The 18,756-nt window shown below is 38.9% G+C and overlaps 1 protein-coding gene across 4 annotated transcripts in view; it reads right to left on the reverse strand.

The window, feature by feature from the left end:
• LOC138167182 (KAT8 regulatory NSL complex subunit 1-like) overlaps positions 1-18,756 on the reverse strand; it is a 167,692-nt gene that overhangs the window by 84,854 nt on the left and 64,082 nt on the right. For 3 of the 4 annotated variants that reach the window (XM_069095944.1, XM_069095943.1, XM_069095945.1), the window contains one exon: positions 4,579-4,737. The exons of the other annotated variant lie outside the window; for it this stretch is intronic. In XM_069095944.1, the coding sequence (XP_068952045.1) occupies positions 4,579-4,737 (159 nt within the window). The remainder of the gene's footprint in view (positions 1-4,578; positions 4,738-18,756) is intronic. 4 annotated transcript variants of the gene reach the window in all.

The raw sequence follows: 18,756 nt of genomic DNA on the forward strand, positions 1-18,756 counted from the left end.
TTTCTTGGAATTTCCAGTTCCCTTCAAAGATAATTTTAAAAGCCATTTCCTCTAAGAAGCATTTCCTGATTACCCAGCTGTTAATGCCTCTTTCATCACTGTGTATTTATTTTTAAAACATCCTGTATTTACTATCTGTGAACATGGTATATCCCCCTAGTAAGGGTCTCACTTTTTTTTTTTGCTTTTTGGAAGGGGGAGGGGAGGGCAATTGGAGCTAAGTGACTTGCCCAAGGTCACATGGCTAGTTTTGTGTTAAGTGTCTGAGGCAGGATTTGAACTTAGATCCTCCTGACTCCAGGGCCAGTGCTCTATTCACTGCACCACCTAGCCACTCCTCACTTTTGTTTTTGTAGCAACAGCGTCTCATAGTACTTTGCATAAAATAGATTCTTAATAAATGCTTATTGGCTGACTTGCTGAAAGACAGAGAGCTTATAAATGCTGGACGAAGTATCTGAAAATAAAACTTACTGATTTCAAGTTCACTGATTCTGCTTGATTCCTTTATCATGGCATATTTTTTTTTTAGGACTTGCAATTTTTTTTTCTCCAAAATATAACTCCAGGGAACTGTGGGAAGATGGAAACTTGCAAGTACCTAGAGGAACCTAAACACCCACAAACGACCCAGTAAATCTTAATGCTCCAGAAGGAATTATGGTAAAGAAAACCAAAAAGAATCAACCATAAAATTCCCCATACAAGTCAAGGACTTCATAAAATGACAACTAGAATCTTACTGAATCAATGAGAACAGATGAGCCAGGGCAAGCAGAAGGTGAAGAATGAATGCAAGCAGCCAGGTAAGCCAGGATACCCTTGTATGACAGGAGACAGGGTCAGATCAGCATCTCAGGAGACTACACCCAACTCAGTATATAGTTAACCAATGACCAACTCAAAACTCAGGTAGTGCTGGCTTGAAACATAGAAGGAGACAAGGCCAGACATAAAGAAGGGCAGTATTAATCAAAATCACCATAGTCAGGATCAGGCAGGACTGCCTAAAATAATTCAAGAGTATGGAAGGGAGCAGAGACTAACCAAAACCCCTAATCTAGAACCCGAGGCTGGAGATATGCACAGAAAAAAGAAAATGTTGAACATAATATGAAGAAACACCCTGAACCAAGAGAAGCCCAAAAGATAAACCCAAAAGAATAGAACTGCATAACCAGTTCAAGTAAAGTCTCAGAGAAAAGAATGTCCCTGAGTACCTGTAAGAAATTAAACAAGAAACAAAATGTAATGTTACTGGAAACAATAGCTAAGAAACAAAGAATAGGGAAAGAACAGCTTTGAACAGACCATAGTACACCTTATCTAAGAATTGAGCTCCTTGAAAATTGAAATGGACCAAAAAACAGGGGACACCACCATAAATGATAATATGAAAAGATCAAAATATTGCAAAAAAAAATAAGAAAATGTAAGGTACTATTAAAAAATTCACCTACATGTGACCTTGGGCAAGTCACTTGACCCCAATTGCCTTGCCTTCCCCCCTCCAAAAAGCCAAAAAAAAAAATTTCACCTAAAACATATTAAGGAGAAATATTTAAGAATCAATAGATTAAAGAAAGATCATGACCAAAGAAAAAAGCATGGATATCACACTGCCAGAAATCATGAGTGAAAACTGTCCAGATTCCTCAAAGTGAAAAGGCAAATCTCACCTACTGTAAGAGATACCAAAATGAAAACTCTTAGGCAACATTAGAACTCAAATTTGGAACTTATAGGATAAAGAAAAGATATTACAAAGGAACCAAAAAGAGCTAGTCAGGATCACACATAATTTAGCAGTCTCCAAGACAAAGAAGAGAGCCTGAAATAAGACATTCCAAAACAAAAAAGTTAAGACTAACCTACACAGAAAAACTGAAAATACTCTTCACAGGAGGAAAAAATGAACTTTTAATGAGATAAAAACTTCAAAGCATTCTTTTACAATAATAACATTATAAAGAAAAGTTTTTGAAACATTTAAGAACTCTAACTGAATGCAATGTCCAGCTAAAATTCCAAAATAATGAAGTATGGGGGCGGCCAGGTGGCTCAGCAAATGAGAGCACCGGCTCCAGTGTCGGGATGACCTGGAATCGAATCTGGGCTCAGATACTCAGCACCACACCCAGAAATAACTGGCCGTGTAACCTTGAGCAAGTTACTTAACCCCGATTGCTTTAAAAAAAAAAAAAAGAAAGAAAATGAAGTATGCTTTCTACCTCTTGACAGTTGATGGGATCAAGATGTAATCAGACATGGCCAGTGTATATTTGTTACAAGGTTTTTATTTTTCTTTTTTGTCAATGAGAGATTTGGGAATGGGGAGAGTAAGGAGAGAGAAAGAAAATAAACTAAGGAGAAAAAGAAGGTCCCTAAGGCACACTTTTTTTTAAATGCAAAAAAGAAAATTCAGAAACGAATGGACAAGTAGGAATGCTTTGAAAGGCAGAAGTTGAGTATATTATATTTTAAAAGAAAAATCAAGCTGTACATAAGTACAGATCTGAAATTTCATGTACAATCCATTTTTTCCTGTTCTACTATGTATATATATATGGAAATGACCATTTTATTTGGGCTTCAAAATAAAAACAAATTATGTTTCCCAGGGGCAGCGAGGTGGTGCAGTGAATAAAAGCACCAGCCCAGGAGGATCTGAATTTAAATCTGGCCTCAGATACTTGACTTGGGCAAATTACTTAACCCCAATTGCCTTGCCTTCCCCCCTCCAAAAAAATTTATGCTTTTCAGATGAAGAGAAAATGAGGGTACACAGACATCAATAAGACTCTGAGGGTGGATAACATCCCACGAGATATGAAGTATGGTCTTTTCGTTATGAAGCTGGCTAGATGTCAATTTGGACTCATTCATTAACCAGTCAGGAGAGCTTAGTCCCTGAGAGGGAGTTTCAAAGCTGAATGGATCAAGTCTTCTGGAATATGGTCTCTAGAGATCAAACAGTTCCAGGAGGCAAAATGGTGGGGTAAATGCCAAGTAAACTAGAAGAGTCATGAAGCATGGAAGTTTCACTACTGCCACGTACTGATTTTTTTTGTGACCCTGTGAAAGTCACTTAACTTCCACTAGTGCCCCCAACAAACTTTAAAGTACTATATAAGTATCAGCTAATGTTGGAATGATTTTGAACACTTTTCACTCCAACTTTTTTATAATAAACAATTTTTGGATATGAATACAAGTCCTTAATGTAATTATATATTTCATTTTTTACATAATGAACATATAATTGGAAATGATCAATTCTTTACTTCAAAAGAGTAAGCTAGAAAAGAAAAAAAATCTAGTTGTTATAGTCAAATGTCAGGCAGCTAGGTGGTGAAGTGGGTAAGAACATTAGATCTTGAGTCAGAAGATCTGAGTTCAAATTTTGTTTCAGATTCTTACCAGATGTGTGACCTGGGCAAGTAACTTAAATCTCTTTACCTCAGTTTTCCCATATATAAAATGGAGATAATAATAGCACTTACCTCACAGAGTTGTTGTGAGGATTCAATGAGATAGTATCTCTACAGCATTTTGCAAATCTTTAATGTTAATTCACTTCTTTTTATGCTTTAGTTTTCACTATCTTGGGGGGATATCTGTTCAATACTTATAGGTGGATTATTCAATATCACTATCATAAAATGCTTTATACAATTTACTCCACATGCACTACTATCAATACTTTCCAATAAATTCCATGAGACTCACACACACACATATGAAATAATACACCAGAGAGGAGCCAGAGGTCAAGAGGCTCTAAATAAGCAGTGGTAATAAAATAGTAGGGTCTCAAATATTTTTTTAAAATAATAATAATAATTCTTTTAACAGTTTACTCTGGTTGTATACCTACCAAAGAGCTGCAAGACCTAGAACAAAATATTGCCTTTGGTAGAGGTAAACATTAGTAAAAACAAGGAGAATAGGATGAAAATGATATCACCTGCTACTCCAAAACAAAATGAGTATTATGACTCGACTGGAACCAATAAGTTAATGCAATGAGTAGACCACAGATTTTTCTGTTTCTACAACAGAGTAAAGGAAGAGAGTACTATACTAAACTAATACCAAGTACAAAAAAAATCTCAGTTCTGTCACTTCAGCAACAGTTTTTTTGGTGTAAAATCAATCAATATAACACAATGAAAAATTAAAATTTAATAAAATGAAAAAGAAAGCCTTGTGATTTAGGCCTTTGAAATTGATGGTACAGAATTTTTCTAGAAGAAAACACCTTAGCTTGAAACAATGGAAGTTCAAACATTTTCCCTATTTTTTTTTATTTCCTGTATTTATTGAAACCAGATATACTGGTTTAATGTTTATCTGGCCAAGCTTCACTTTTTAAATCTTAAGAGATTAGTAATAGTATAAATTAACATAAGAGACTATAAGTTAATGCAGATAATAATGTGTAAATAGCTCCTCTATTAATTCCTTACCTTTATTTATAGAAATCTACATTCTAGGGATCAGCTACTTAAAAATATTTTTTCTCTTTGAAAATGAAAAAAATTCTGATTGCAAGGAGAGAATTCTTCCTTTGTATACCTGTTTATCCATATCATGAGGATCAAGAGAATGACTATAGGGAGCAGAATCAAGTCTCCAATTCCCCTTGGAGTTTTCCACCTTCAAGGAATCAGTCATTCTGCACTCCTGTTTTATCCAGTCTTCAGACTGTTGGGCTTCACCAAGAACAACTGGACCCTGGGAAAGAAAGTTATCACAGATTTTTCAGAATAAACTAAATTTTAAAAATAACAGGCTAAACAGATACAGAATGAGAACACTACACCAAGACACATTTATATAACTTTTCTTTTTTAACCAGGTCCTTTGCAATTTAGTCTCTTATAAATCGGGACCCATTACTCAATCTGTCACTTAGTCTATTTATATAGCATTCAGTATTTCCAAATGTACAAGAAAGAAAAGTGATTCTCAGCTATATGAGATTAGAAGAAAATTAATAAATTATTATGCAACGAAAAAGAAAAGAGCAAGGCAGACACTATATATATTCTCTTACTTAAATCAATGAGCTGAAATATACAAATGACTCCGTCCCTGCTTGGCAGCCCTAAAAAGTTCCCTTCTGTCCTAAATACAAACTTCCTTCCTGTCTGTCCCAGTATTACTTCAGACATCAATAGTACCTGGAAAACCCCATTAGTCTTGTTCTTTACCCTAGTTCTAATACAAGGCAATTAAATAGTAGTAAAGGGCTGGTGGCAGAGGGAGTTAAAAAAAAAAAAAACTCATTATAAGGTTAATCTTCACATTAGAGCTTAGATTACAACCTTGTAATTTCTTTTTTGGAGGGAGGAAGGCAGGGCAATTGGGGTTAGGTGACTTGCCCAAGGTCACACAGCTATTAAGTGTTAAGTGTCTGAGGCCAGATTTGAACTCAGGTCCTCCTGACTCCAGGGCCAGTGCTCTATTATTCACTGTGCCACCTAGCCACCCCCCCCCCCTTGTAACTTCTAATGGCTGAATCTACCTCATTTTCTCCTTCTAGACACAGAGGGCTTCCCCATGACTATAGTTCAAAATTATTCGAAGACCAACACTAGGTCTAAAATCTCATTTTTAATTAATCAATTTCATTAAATGAATTTTGAGTGTCTTACCATTATGATTGCCCTCACTCTGGTTTAGCAATGTGCTCTTAAAATGTGGCATCAAGAACTGAATCAGATGTTATCTATTATTAGTCCTACTGACACCTTTTTTCTGTGTATTATATATCTCTTAGTAAATCAAAACTCGAGTCTTTTCCATATGAACTAAATTTATAAAATTAGGGACCTCTCATCATATATAAAAATATATACACATGTATAAAAATCCTTTGGGGTTTTTTAACCTAAGTATAAGATTATGTTTCTCCCTAATAAATTTCATCTTGTTAGTTGTGGATCAGACTGTGAAGCTGTTCTTGAATCTTGATCCTGTCACTCATTTATGTTAATCATCCATACCAGTTCTGTGTCAATTTCTTCCTATATATTTGTCCAAGTAAATGAAAAAAAAAAAGTGAATAAGACAGGAGAAAGGGCAGAACCTCTACAAACTTCCCAGGTGAAGGGCCGCAGATAGCAAAAGCTCATAGTGTGTTTAGTACAATACAAGAGAACATGAATCAGATGCTACTTCTACTTGAAAAAAATTCATAAACATCACCTATCTTACTCTTCTTCTAAACCCACTGCTGACTCACTCGTATGACTTTATTTGTAGAAAGGTCTTTTTTCCTGGTTTTCCTTAATTCTGCCTTTATCTACTCCAACTTGTTCTGAAATTATTTGACTCCAGAAATGATTTTAGAAGGGGAATTCATAAATGGTTTCCCACCATCTTGCTGTTCAGGGTCTCCCTTCCTGAAGAAATCTGCCTCATAGCTCTACTTGAACAATGTTCATAAAATCTCAGTTTTTATACTTTGCTGCTGACGGAGCTTTAATAACTTTAATAAAGAATAAACACTATAGAGGAGAATTATCATCTGAGATCAGTAAGAATTCTGCCTTAGTATAACATTAATTCCAGAACAACTTGTAATTTTAAGGATATATTTATATAGAACACATGCCACTATTTTCCACACATATATTTGAAGTATTTACCTTTTTTGTTTATTTTTAATTTTTTCGTCTTTATTAATTTGTTTACTTTAATTTACAAGATTGAGTTCCACAATGCCTTGAATTTCAAATTTTCTCTCCCTCCCTCCCTTACCCCCGCCCATGATGGCATACAATCAAGTATAGGATCTGCAAATACTTTCACATTAGACATCAGTCAGGTTATAAAGAAGGATTGTATCAGATGGAATGAACAATGGGAAAGAGGAAACAAAACCAAATAAGAAAAAGAAAAGATCATGTAGTTTGCTTCAATCTGGATTCAAACACAGTTCTTTCTAGTTCTTTCTCTGGATGTAGACATCTCTCTCCATCATGAGTCTTTTGAGGATGACTTATAACCCTGCATTGCTGAGAAGAGTCCAGTGTATTAAAGTTAGTTGTCAAACATATGTTGTGTCTGTAATTGTGTACAAATTTCTCCTGGTTCTACTCTTCTCAGCATCAGTTTGTATAAGTCACTCCGGGTAAATATGAAGTCCATCTACTCGTTTCTTATAGCACAATAGTATTCCATTACATTCATATACCACAACTTCTTTTTGGTTGTTTTTTTTTTTTTTTGCCTTTTGGACGGCAGTTGGGGTTAACTAACTTGCCCAAGGTTACACATTTAGCTTTTTTGTGTATGGGTGTTAAGTGTCTGAGGCTGAACCCAAACGCGGGTCCTCCTGACTCCGAGGCCAGTGCTTTACTCACTACGTCATCTAGCCACCCCTATACCACAACTTCTTCAGCAATTCCCCAATTGATGGGCACACCCTTAATTTCCAATTCTTTGCCACCACAAAAAGCTGCTATAAATATTTTTGTACATATGGGTCTTCCTCCCACTTCTATGATCTCTTTGGGATACAACCCTAGAAGTGGTATTGCTGGGAAGTGTATTTAAAGGAAAGGAAGAATACCAATCTACTATTACAAGTTACCCAAAGAGTATTGTAACAAAAGGGGAGAAACATCAATAAACTACAGGTGTTCTGAATTCCACCTCTAAAAAACTCATAAACAATATATAAATGAATTTTATTGTTTTTCCCTTTATTAACTATGATACTTCATCAATGACTTCTTATGGGAAACCAAGTAAAGAGATGCAACAATTTAAAACTTTCCCTCTTCCCACTAAAGTATAGAATTACTATGAAAACTCTTATGTTTGGATGTAATTTTTATTTTATTTTACTTTTTACAATTATTTTCTCTCTGTCCTTCAAGGCAACTAGGTAGTAAAGTGGCTAATAATGCTGGTCCTGGAAGTCGGGAAGACCTGAGTTCAAATTCAGCCTTGGACACTTCCTAGCTGTGTGATCTAAGGCAAGTCACGAAACCTCTGTTTCCCTCAGATTCCTTGTTTAATAAAATGAGGCTAATGATAGCGCCTACTTCTCCAGTGTTGTTGTGAGGATCAAATGAGACAATAAGTATAAAGCACTAAGCACAGTGCCTGGTACATACTTTGTAGCATAAAAAAGTTATTATTAGGGGCTGCTAGGTGGTGCTGATGGGGTGCCTGGGATCTATGTTTGTAACATCAATTTGTAATACCAATTTGTAACATCAGTAATGATGGGGTGCTTGGGATCTGTATTTGTAACATCAATTTGTAAAACCAATTTGTAACATCAGTCTATAAAACCAATTTGTAAAGCCAGTTTGTAAAATCACCCCCCTCCCACCCCCCCAGCTTCAGAGCATTAACTCGCCCAGCAATAACTCATGAATTGTTTATCTCAGCTTGGAACAATAACAAACTACACCTATCAATCCTTCATAAAAGTATCTATAAACATTTCAGCTTAGGCAACTATTATCTCCCCCTTGTATAGTGTCCCACTGCCCCCATGAATCCTTCAATACCCTGTCTCTAGGTTAACTCCTTAGCAATTATCCACATACTGAGTCTCCATTAACCTTGGTTCCCAGACATCAATCTCGTCAAACATGACACTGATGGGTGGAAGACTGGGCACTTCTCAGTCAGCCCTGACTTAGTGACGTTTCAAGCCTAAAAGCACACCTCCAGGTAGCCCCCACTTGGGCTATTTCCCAGTGAATTATGGGTAATATGCCTGTGCAGTTACATTAAAAATGCATGTTCCTTTAAACACTGGACCCATCCTCTTCTCACCTGGTCAGCATAATTGACATCCAATGAATAGCCTTAACTCCTTAAAAGCTATGCCTGTGTCTTCTTTAAGCTTGCAGGTCCCCTAAGGACCCTTGCCCCCTGTCAAGCATACAATAAACTGTTACAACTCTGACTTCAAGTTGGCTTGGGCTGAATTCTTTCCAGGCTGAATCGCAGGCTTTCTGGTCTTAGATAAAGATCAGAGCTCCTGCTGAACCTATTGTCATCCCTCATCAGCATGGTGAATAGAGCACTGGCCCTGGAGTCAGGAGGATCCGAGTTCAAATTCAGCCTCAGACACTTAACACAAAACTAGTCATGTGACCTTGGGCAAATCACTTAAACCCAACTGACCTACCTTCCCCTCTCCAAAGAAAAAGCAAAAAAAAAAAAAGTAATTATTGTTATTATTATCATTCTGTCTCCCTCCCCTGGCGGGGAAAAGACTCTTTTAATAAATTTGTACAGACAAACGAAAAAGAAATTCCCACATTGGCTTTGTCTAAAAATGTTATGTCTTATTCTCAATCTTTGATTTATCACCTCTCTGTGAGGAGGTAAATTTATCAATGGACTTCTGAATAGCAGTCACTGGAGTTCTTAAGTCTTTCAAAGTTACTGGTTGTGATAGTAATGGCAATTAAAGATTCCCCTGTATTGGCTTGGTTTTCAAATTGATTGTGTTAAAACCCAGAGTTTGTTAATCCCACCTGTGGGATGGGCTTGTTGATGTGAAAAGAAAGTCCTGAACTGGGAGGAGCTGGTGATGTAGATTTGGAGAGACACTGGAGAGAGGCGGAAGATCTTTTTGGAAGCAGCACCTCGTGGAGAGAGAGAGACTAAGAGAATTGCTGGTGGCTGCTTTGAATTGCCCTGGACTTTTGAGACCTGCCCCCTGAGCTGCCAAGGACTGAGGAGACATGGCTGTTTTGCTGGTACTTTGTCTGTCTGTTTTGATGTTATTTTGCCAGATTTGTCCACTGGTGAAAGACTGTCCTTTTGTTGAAGAAGTCCTGGAACCTGGCTGTTCGCTAAGAAGGCCTGCGACTGTCCTGCAGACAGAGAGTGAATACTGTCCACTGGTGAGGGACAGTACTGTTGTTGCAGGGGTCTGGAGACTGTCCTGCAGACAGAGTGAATACTGTCCACTGGTGAGGGACAGTGCTGTTGTTGCAGGGGTCTGGAGACTGTCCTGCAGACAGAGTGAATACTGTCCACTGGTGAGGGACAGTGCTGTTGTTGCAGGGGTCTGGGAGCCTTTCTGTTGGTTCAGAAGCCCTGAAGAAGGATTTTCTTGTTGTATGTTTACAGAAATCCTGGGACAGGGCTTTGCTAATGTGTTCAGGGGTTCTAGGACTGTTCTACAGAAAGAGGATAAATTCATGAAGGGACTGGCAATGTATCTTGTGGCTTTGCTAAGCCTTGTCTCCCCAGGAACTAAGATTGCTGAGAACTTGCCTCGTGTCAAGATGAAGAAAAGACCTCCATTTGGGTATTAAGTGCTGTGTTTAAACTTGATGTAACTCTGGGGTAGATTCAATTGTGATCCAGGGGTGGGGAACTTTTGACCTTATGTTTGGAAACGAATCTCCATTTGAGAAGAGGGGCTTTGTGGTGGACTTAATTAAGGTATAGCCTAGGGGTGGAGAAGTATTTAGAACAGAGACTTTGTAATTGATTGAATGATTGGAAGGTCCTGGGGTGGGGTAGTACTTGGAGATTATTTAATCACATTTAGTAAATGCTGTATTTTGAAATGATGTCATGTTTTGATCTTCTCTGTTCTTGGTTTGTCACTGAATAAAATAGAGAGCACCTATGCTGGTATTTTGAACCTGGGAAGTTGCCTTTGCTTGGCATTACATTACACTGGTCTTTATGATATTGTTGTTAGTATATAAATTGTTCTCCTGGCTCTGCTCAATTTATTTTGAATCCATTCATTTGGGTCTTCCCAGGATTTTGTGAAACTGTCCCCTTTTCTTCATTTCTTGCAATGCATTAGGATTCTCTTAATTCATATGCTATAATTTGTCATTCTCTAACTTTCCATTTTTCCTTTAGTTTCCAGTTCTCTGTCAACTCAAAAATTCCTGGCTGCGTGTAATATTCTCTCCTTAATCTGGGAACTCTGGAACCTGGCTATAATATTCCTAGGAGTTTTCTTTTGGGGATCTTTTTCAGGAGGTGATCGGTGGATTCTTTCAACCTCTATTTTGCCCTCTGGTTCTAGATCAGGGCAGTTTTTTTGAGAACTTCCTGGAGGATGATTTCTAGGTTCTTACTTTGATCATGGCTTTCAGGTAGTCCAATAATTTTTAAATTATCTCTCTTGGATCTATTTTCCAGGTTAGTGGTTTTTCCTATGAGATATTTCACATTGCCTTCTATTCTTTCATTTGTTTGGATCTGTTTAACAGCATCTCGATTTCTCACAAAGTCATTAGCTTCCGTTTACTCCAATCTAATTCTGAAGAAATGATTCTCCTCATTGAGCTTTTGAGATTCTTTTTCCATCTGGCAAATTCAGCTTTTAAGGCATTGTTCGCCTCATTGCCTTTTTGAGCCTCTTTTGCCATTTGAGTTAGTCTTTTTTAAGGTGTTATAATCCTCAGTCAGGCTGTTGACTCTCATTTCATAATTTTCTTGCATTGTTCTTATTTCTCTTCCCAATTTTTCCTCCACTTCTCTTATCTGCTTCTTAAGATCTTCTATGGCCTGTAACCAGCTCATATTTTCCTTTGAAACTTTTGGTGCAGGAGTTCTGACTTCACTGTCTTCCTCCTGTTCCATGCTTTGCTCCTTTTTGTCCCCAAAATAGGAGTGTAATGTTGGAATCTTCTGTCTGCTTTGTTTCCTTTGCCTGGTCATGTCGACCCTCAGTCACTTGACCCCTGGATTTTTTGCCACAGTAGGACTCTGCCACTAGACAGGGGAGCTTTCGTCCCAAATGCTAGGGTTTTCTCAGCTGCAGGAGGTATTAGATGGGTGCCCTCTCTGAGGTCTCCACATGCTCTGGCAAGCTGGACACACACCCCAGGACCTCCACCCTAGACTGCAATCCAGATCCAAGAAGGTTAAAGCAAGAGTGATTACCTCTCAGACTGGTGCTTGGTCCCCCCACACTCTGCAGGCCAGGAGCTGAAGCTGCCACGTGGCGCAGCGCTGGCTGGCTGTGCCGGCTCTCGGTGGCTTCTTGCCCCGGGGGCAAAAACCACGCACTCCCACTTACTGGGTCCCAAAGTCCAGACTGCACTGACCTCTCACTTTGTCCTTCGCATCTATGTGTTGATAATTCTGGAAATGGCCACAGCTGCTGCTGATCTCGAGTCCCTCCAGCCGGCGGCTAGTCAGACTTACCAAGGGCCTAAAACCTCTGGCTCACGCAGGCCTGGGCTCGGCACCCAGAGTGCTGCACTGGCCGATTCCTGCTGGCCTGCTGGCTGTCCTCAGCAGGACGTTGGCTTCTCTGTGTCATTTTGTGGGTTCTGCAGCTCCAAAGTTTGTTCAGAGTCCCCTTTTTACATTGATTGGGGAAGGTGGAAGTTGGAGCTGCTCAGAGGTCGTGCTTCTACTCTGCCATCTTGACTCCACCTCTCCCCCCCCCCCCCCCCCCCCTCCCCACTCACTGGTTTTCACAGGCAGAGAAGTATCAATTAATTAGCTATAGCTGTGAATTTGATGCTCGGGCAACAACCCTGGACTTTGTTAGAACAGAAATGTCAGTACTGCTATGAATAAACAAAGAAAATAGCAGAGGTATTTAGGAGGCAAGAGAAATTTTGCTCTTGAAGGTCAGGAGAGCATTTGAAGATTATAATGGTCCAGCTAAGTTAAGTGCAAGAGATTAATAAATCTGGATATGAAGAGTAGTTATAAAGATGTCAATCAGCAAAACTTTCTAGGAGTCTATTCAAATCACCATTAAAATGGATTAGTCTTATTTTTTCAAACTTAAGGTGGTAAGGAGAAAAATATCTTTTTAATTAAAATCAACCCAACTGTGACTTTATTTTTCAGTCAGGAAATGCAAGGGGAATCTTTCACTAAATATAGTAACTATCATACTTAAAGACATTAAAGCCAAGACAGCTGCTTGAAGAGGAGGCAGACAACTCAGTTCCCAAATACCTACCTTCTAACAAAAATCTGAAATTCACAACAGAGTTAATAATGATCAGGAAATCCAGTGAAAACTACACTAAAGCACTTCTCTCTCCCTAGAACTACATAAAAAAGTAGTATGAAATAGGAACTGGGCTCCCAGCAAAGTCAGGGCCAGAACCAGAGTAGTCATGGGCAAAATATGTTAGCTTTCCAGCACCACTAGAGCACACAAAAAAATAGCTATAATCTACAAGGTTCTGTGCACAAAGGCAATAAGATCAGATGGCTCTCTTGGGGGACCCTGGAAGTCCTGGAGAGCCACAGCAACCAGTGTGGTAAAGAAGTACTAAAAGCACAGGATACCCTAAGCCAAAGAACTCTGAGGAGTCTTGAACCCTATCCTGAGAAGACATAGAGGACCTAAAAGATCTAGGCTTTGAATATGAAAGAATGCGGGTGGGGGTGGGAGGTTGCTAAATGTAATAATAATGGAATTTGAAGATCCCCTTGTATTGGCAAGCTAACAGGTACTTAGCACTTAGTTCCAAGCTCACGACTGTGTCAAGTATTAAGACCCAGAACTTGTGATTCTCACAGTGGGATGGACTTCCTGATGTAACAGGAAGGGGCTTGAACAGGGAGAAGATAATACCATATATAAGAAAAAGTACAAGCTGGAGAGTCACTGGAGCAAGCTTTGTGGAGGCAGAGGAGGAAAGGTCCAGGCTGGAAAAAGTGATTTTGATTTTGAGAACAGACCTTATGGTGGTGAAGTTTCTTCTGAGAACCAGCTGTAGTTTCTTCTAAGACCTTTCTTCTGGGAACTTCTGCTTAGAGCTTCTGAGAACCGGGCTGAGGAGCTACCAACTTCTGGGAGCTGCCAAAGACTTCCGAGGATCAGCCGGAGCTTCCAAAGACTGAGGAAGCATGACTGTGGTACTGGTACTTTGTCTGTTTTGGGTCTATGTTGATTTCACAGGCAGAAGAAAGTGAATTGATGAGGATGCCAGCAATGTGAATGAATGTTATTGTGGATTGGTTAAGCTTTGTCTTTCCAGGAACAGAAACTGTGAAGCACTTGAGGTGGATTAGACACTGTAAGCTTCAATATGGAACAGAAACTGCATGGAGAGCTGGACAAGGAACTGGGAGTTGTCTGCCTTCGAACTCAGGTGGCAGTTGGTTAGATTTGGGCAGGAGCTGGGACCATGGAAGAGGAACCATGGAAGCTGAGAGCCTGCCTCAAACAAGATGAAAAGACTTCTCCTTGGGTATTTAATGCTGAATGATGAGACTGTAACTTACTTGTGACCTAGGAGTGGATGGCCCTTGTACTTTCCACTACCCTTTAAGAGAGTACTTAGTAGTGACTGATGATATTGTAACTTAATTGTGACCTAGGAGTGGATGGCCCTTGTACTTTCCACTACCCCTTAAGAGGGTACCTAGTAGTGACTGATGATACTATAACTTAATTGCACCCCATGGATGGAAGACTTTGACCTCTGTACTTTATGTCAATTAAGAAGGCTTACCTCCTTAAAAATGGTTGAATTAAGGATTTACTAAATGAAGGACTTATTAAATGAATGTTATCTTTTGCTTAAAACCATGTGGCCATTTTAGTGATAAGTTGTGAAGTTAAAATATTTTGAATGCTGTACTTTGTTTTCTGTGACTGTTTTGTCTTGGTCTGTTGTTGAATAAATAGAGAGTTCACTATACTGTGTAATCAGAACCTTGAAAGCTGTTCACAGCAGCAGTCCTTTGGAAAGCTGCTTGTACTTGGCTTTACAGAGGTCAGCCCAGAAACTCAGGGAATCCAGAACAACATCAGGCAAGGTCAATCATTTTGCCCAAAAGTGTAACGGAGGGGAAGAGTTTTGATCTGGCACAAAGTCTCAATTAAGAAACTAAAGCTGGAGAGAGAAATAAACCAAAGAAGGACTGACTAGTATTAAAAAATAACCCCCTTGGGGGCGGCTAGGTAGCACTGTGAGTAAGATCACCGGCCCCAGTGTCGGGATGACCTGGGGATCGAATCCGGGCTCAGACACTTAGTACCCACCCAGAAACACCTGGCTGTGTAACCTTGAGCAAGTTACTTAACCCCAATTGCTTAAAAAAAATAAAAAACAACCCCCTCCCAAAATCTGTAGAGCTAGAGATTCCCCCACAAAGAGACAATAATTCTGTAATAACTGTAATCAGAGACTCGCAGGAAAAAAATAGATTTTCCATATAGAGTAAATAACTAGAATAAATGAAGCAAGGTTTCTGTGTATCTGTATCTATAGTTATATCTTCCTCTCTCTATATACATACATATATGTGTATACACACATGCACATTATATAAAGGAAAATAAACAGCTGAGTTAAAACAAGTGAACTAGAAAACAAGTCAAGGAGAGATAATTTAACAATCACTGGACTTCATTATTTAATTAAAAAAAAAAAAAGCCCAGATACTTTATTTCAATAAATCTTAAATGAAAACTACCTAAACCTTTTAGAACTAACATTCTCTCTCACTTTCCATATTCAATCTTTTTGCTTAGCTTATGACTCTATGTTTACACATCTCTCCCATATGACTCCTCTTCTCTGGCACTGCTATCAAAATGTTATAGATCCTTATCACCTCAGGCCGGTACTACACAGTAGCCTGTTTACTTGTCAGACTGTCACAAGTCATTCTCCACTCCAGTCTATTCTTGTTTATGTATTTTAATAAATCTTCCATATAGGAACCACCAATATACTAAAGGTTATCCTCTGATTCTTTTGTTGTTTCATAAATGTAAGTGTAGAACTTTATTATCTTTCTTGTTACAGATGATAGTAACAACCATTAAACAGTAATAGAAAAGCATGGTAACATAGGTGATTTCTAATTAAATTTAATTATCAAAAAGTGATATAGATATATATACCCAATATACATACACACTACAGAGAAAGTAGAAATGAGACTGGATAAAAAACAAGGGACCCATGTGGCTTCATTTTGTAGAGCAGTGCTATTTATTCACAGCAGAATACTTTTCACCATCATATTCAATCCTTTGTCCTTATGCAGAATCCCTAGAGGCTCAAATGGAATTCATTCTTCTTTTCCCTATTAATTTACTTTTAGTTTTCAATATTCACTTACACAATATTTTGACTTCCAAATTTTCTCCCCATCTCTCACCTCCCCTACCCCAAGATGGCATGTATTCTGATTACCCCTTCCCCCAATTTACCTCCTTTATCTCCTCCTCCCTTCTCTTATCCCCTTCCCTTCTATTTTCCTGTAGGGCAAGATAGATTTCTATACCCCACTGCCTGTATATCTTATTTCCCAGTCACATGTAGAAACAATTTTTAACATTCATTTTTAAAACTTTGAGTTCTACTTTCTCTGGAAAAGCAGTAAGGCATTAGGGGAGTCAGTTTTCTAATAGTTTGAGCCTGTTATCAACCATTCTGAGATCACTTTGACTATAATTCAGATAATATAAGTCTATAGGATCCTGTCCCATCACCTTTACGACACGTTTAAAGAACAGTTAAGGAAAAAAAGGAAAATTGAAATTTCAATGAAAATGCTCAATTATACAACAGTAAAAAGATTTTGCGAAGACTAGATCAGTGTAGCCAGAATAATAAGAAAATACTCAAGGTTTCTTGCCTTTTAGTTTTCATTCAAGTTACTGTAGTCACTGAGTAGGTAGTTTGAGTTGCTCTTCCTTCTCTTTGTATCAGTTTATCTGTCTTATATTTCTCATAACTCTTCAAATTCATTGTTACTAACATTGTAAAAATATTCACTATATTCATGTATCACAACTTGTTTAGCTTTTCTCCAAATAATAGGCATTCTTCATTGTTCCAAGTTCTCTGCTACTACAAAAAAAGCAGCATTATTTCTTATAGTAAGAAGTTGCAAGCACATCCTAAGTGTCCAATGACTGGGAAACATAAGAACAATCTGTGGTATATAAATGTGATAGAAAATTACTGTGATGTAAGTAAGCAAGTAATATGAAGAACTGTGATAGACATACATAGTAAGACAAATGACACTGATACAGAGAGAAGGAAAAGAGAACTAAAGGAATAACAAACAACGCCTACAATAATTTACATAAACTGGACAATAGTGAGTCCCAATCATTATATTTTAAGCACATATCCTCTTCTTTAAAAAACAAAAAACTAAAAGAAGAAACTAACCTGCACTCTTAAGTCACAATCACTATATTGGAAGTGTGAGTATAACTACTATTTTTTGTTTGACTGGGAAAGTTTATATGATGGGTTTGTTCAAAACTTACTAATGTACCAAAATAAAATGTATTAATAATAATTCCATATGAAAAAAAGAAGTCGGGGCGGAGCCAAGATGGAGGAGTAGAAGCAAGACCTTCCCGCAGCTCCGGCTTCCGCCCCCCCCCCCAATCCATGTAAAAAGGGGACTCTAAACAAACTTTGGAGCTGCAGAAGCCACATAATGACACAGAGAAGCTAACCTCCCGCTGAGGACAGCCCAGCAGGCTGGCAGGAATCGGCCAGCGCAGCGCTCTGGGAGCCAAGTCCAGCACCACGCTGAGGCTTTAGCCCCAGGGTGGGCCTAACCAGCCACCTGCCAGAGGGACTCCAGATAAGCAGCAGCTGTGGCCGTTTCCAGATTTATCAATACATAGATGCGAAGGACAAGGTGAGAGGCCAGTGCAGTATGGACTTTGGGACCAGTAAGTGGGAGTGCGTGGCTTGAAACCGCTGAGACGCCAGCACAGCCTGCCAGCGCCAAGTGGCGGCTTCAGCTCCTGGCCTACAGAGTGTAGGGGGACCAAGCACCAGCCTGAGGGGTAATCGCGCTTGCTTTAACCTGCTTGGATCTGGATTGCAGTCTAGGGTGGAGGTCCTGGGGTGTGTGTCCAGCTTGCCAGAGCGTGTGGAGACCTCAGAGAGGGCACCCATCTAATATCTCCTGCAGCTGAGAAAACCCCAGCGTTTCGGACGAAAACTCCCCTGTCTGGTGGCAGGGTCCTACTGTGGCAAAAAGCCCAAAAGTCAAATAATTGAGTGGCAAAATGAACAGGCAGAGGAAACAAAGCAGACAGAAGATTCCAACATTACACTCCTATTTTGGGGATAAGAAGGAGCAAGGCATGGAACAGGAGGAAAACAGTGAAGTCAGTACTCCTGCACCAAAAGCTTCAAAGGAAAATACAAGCTGGTTACAGGCCATAGAGGACCTTAAGAAGCAGATAAGAGAAGTGGAGGAAAAATTGGGAAGAGAAATGAGAACAATGCAAGAAAATTATGAAATGAGAGTCAACAGCCTGACTGAAGAAAATAATACCTTAAAAAACAGACTGACTCAAATGGCAAAGGAGGCTCAAAAAGGCAATGAGGAGAAGAATGCCTTAAAAAGTCGAATTTGCCAGATGGAAAAAGAATCTCAAAAACTCACTGAGGAAAATCATTGTTTCAAAATTAGATTAGAGCAAATGGAAGCTAATGACTTTATGAGAAATCAAGATGCTGTGAAACATATCCAAACAAATGAAAGAATAGAAGGCAATGTGAAATATCTCATGGGAAAAACCACTGACCTGGAAAATAGATCCAGGAGAGAGAATTTAAAAATTATTGGACTACCTGAAAGCCATGGTCAAAGTAAGAACCTAGAAAGCATCCTCCAGGAAGTTCTCAAAGAAAACTGCCCTGATGTTTTAGAACGAGAGGGCAAAATAGAGGTTGAAAGAATCCACCGATCACCTCCTGAAAAAGATCCCAAAAAGAAAACTCCTAGGAATATTATAGCCAGGTTCCGGAATTCCCAGATTAACGA

Source organism: Petaurus breviceps, unplaced genomic scaffold (assembly GCF_028583685.1).
Source record: "Petaurus breviceps papuanus isolate PSGF00001 unplaced genomic scaffold, PetGlider_PUasm1.0 227, whole genome shotgun sequence".
NCBI classification, from domain to species: Eukaryota; Metazoa; Chordata; class Mammalia; order Diprotodontia; family Petauridae; genus Petaurus; species Petaurus breviceps.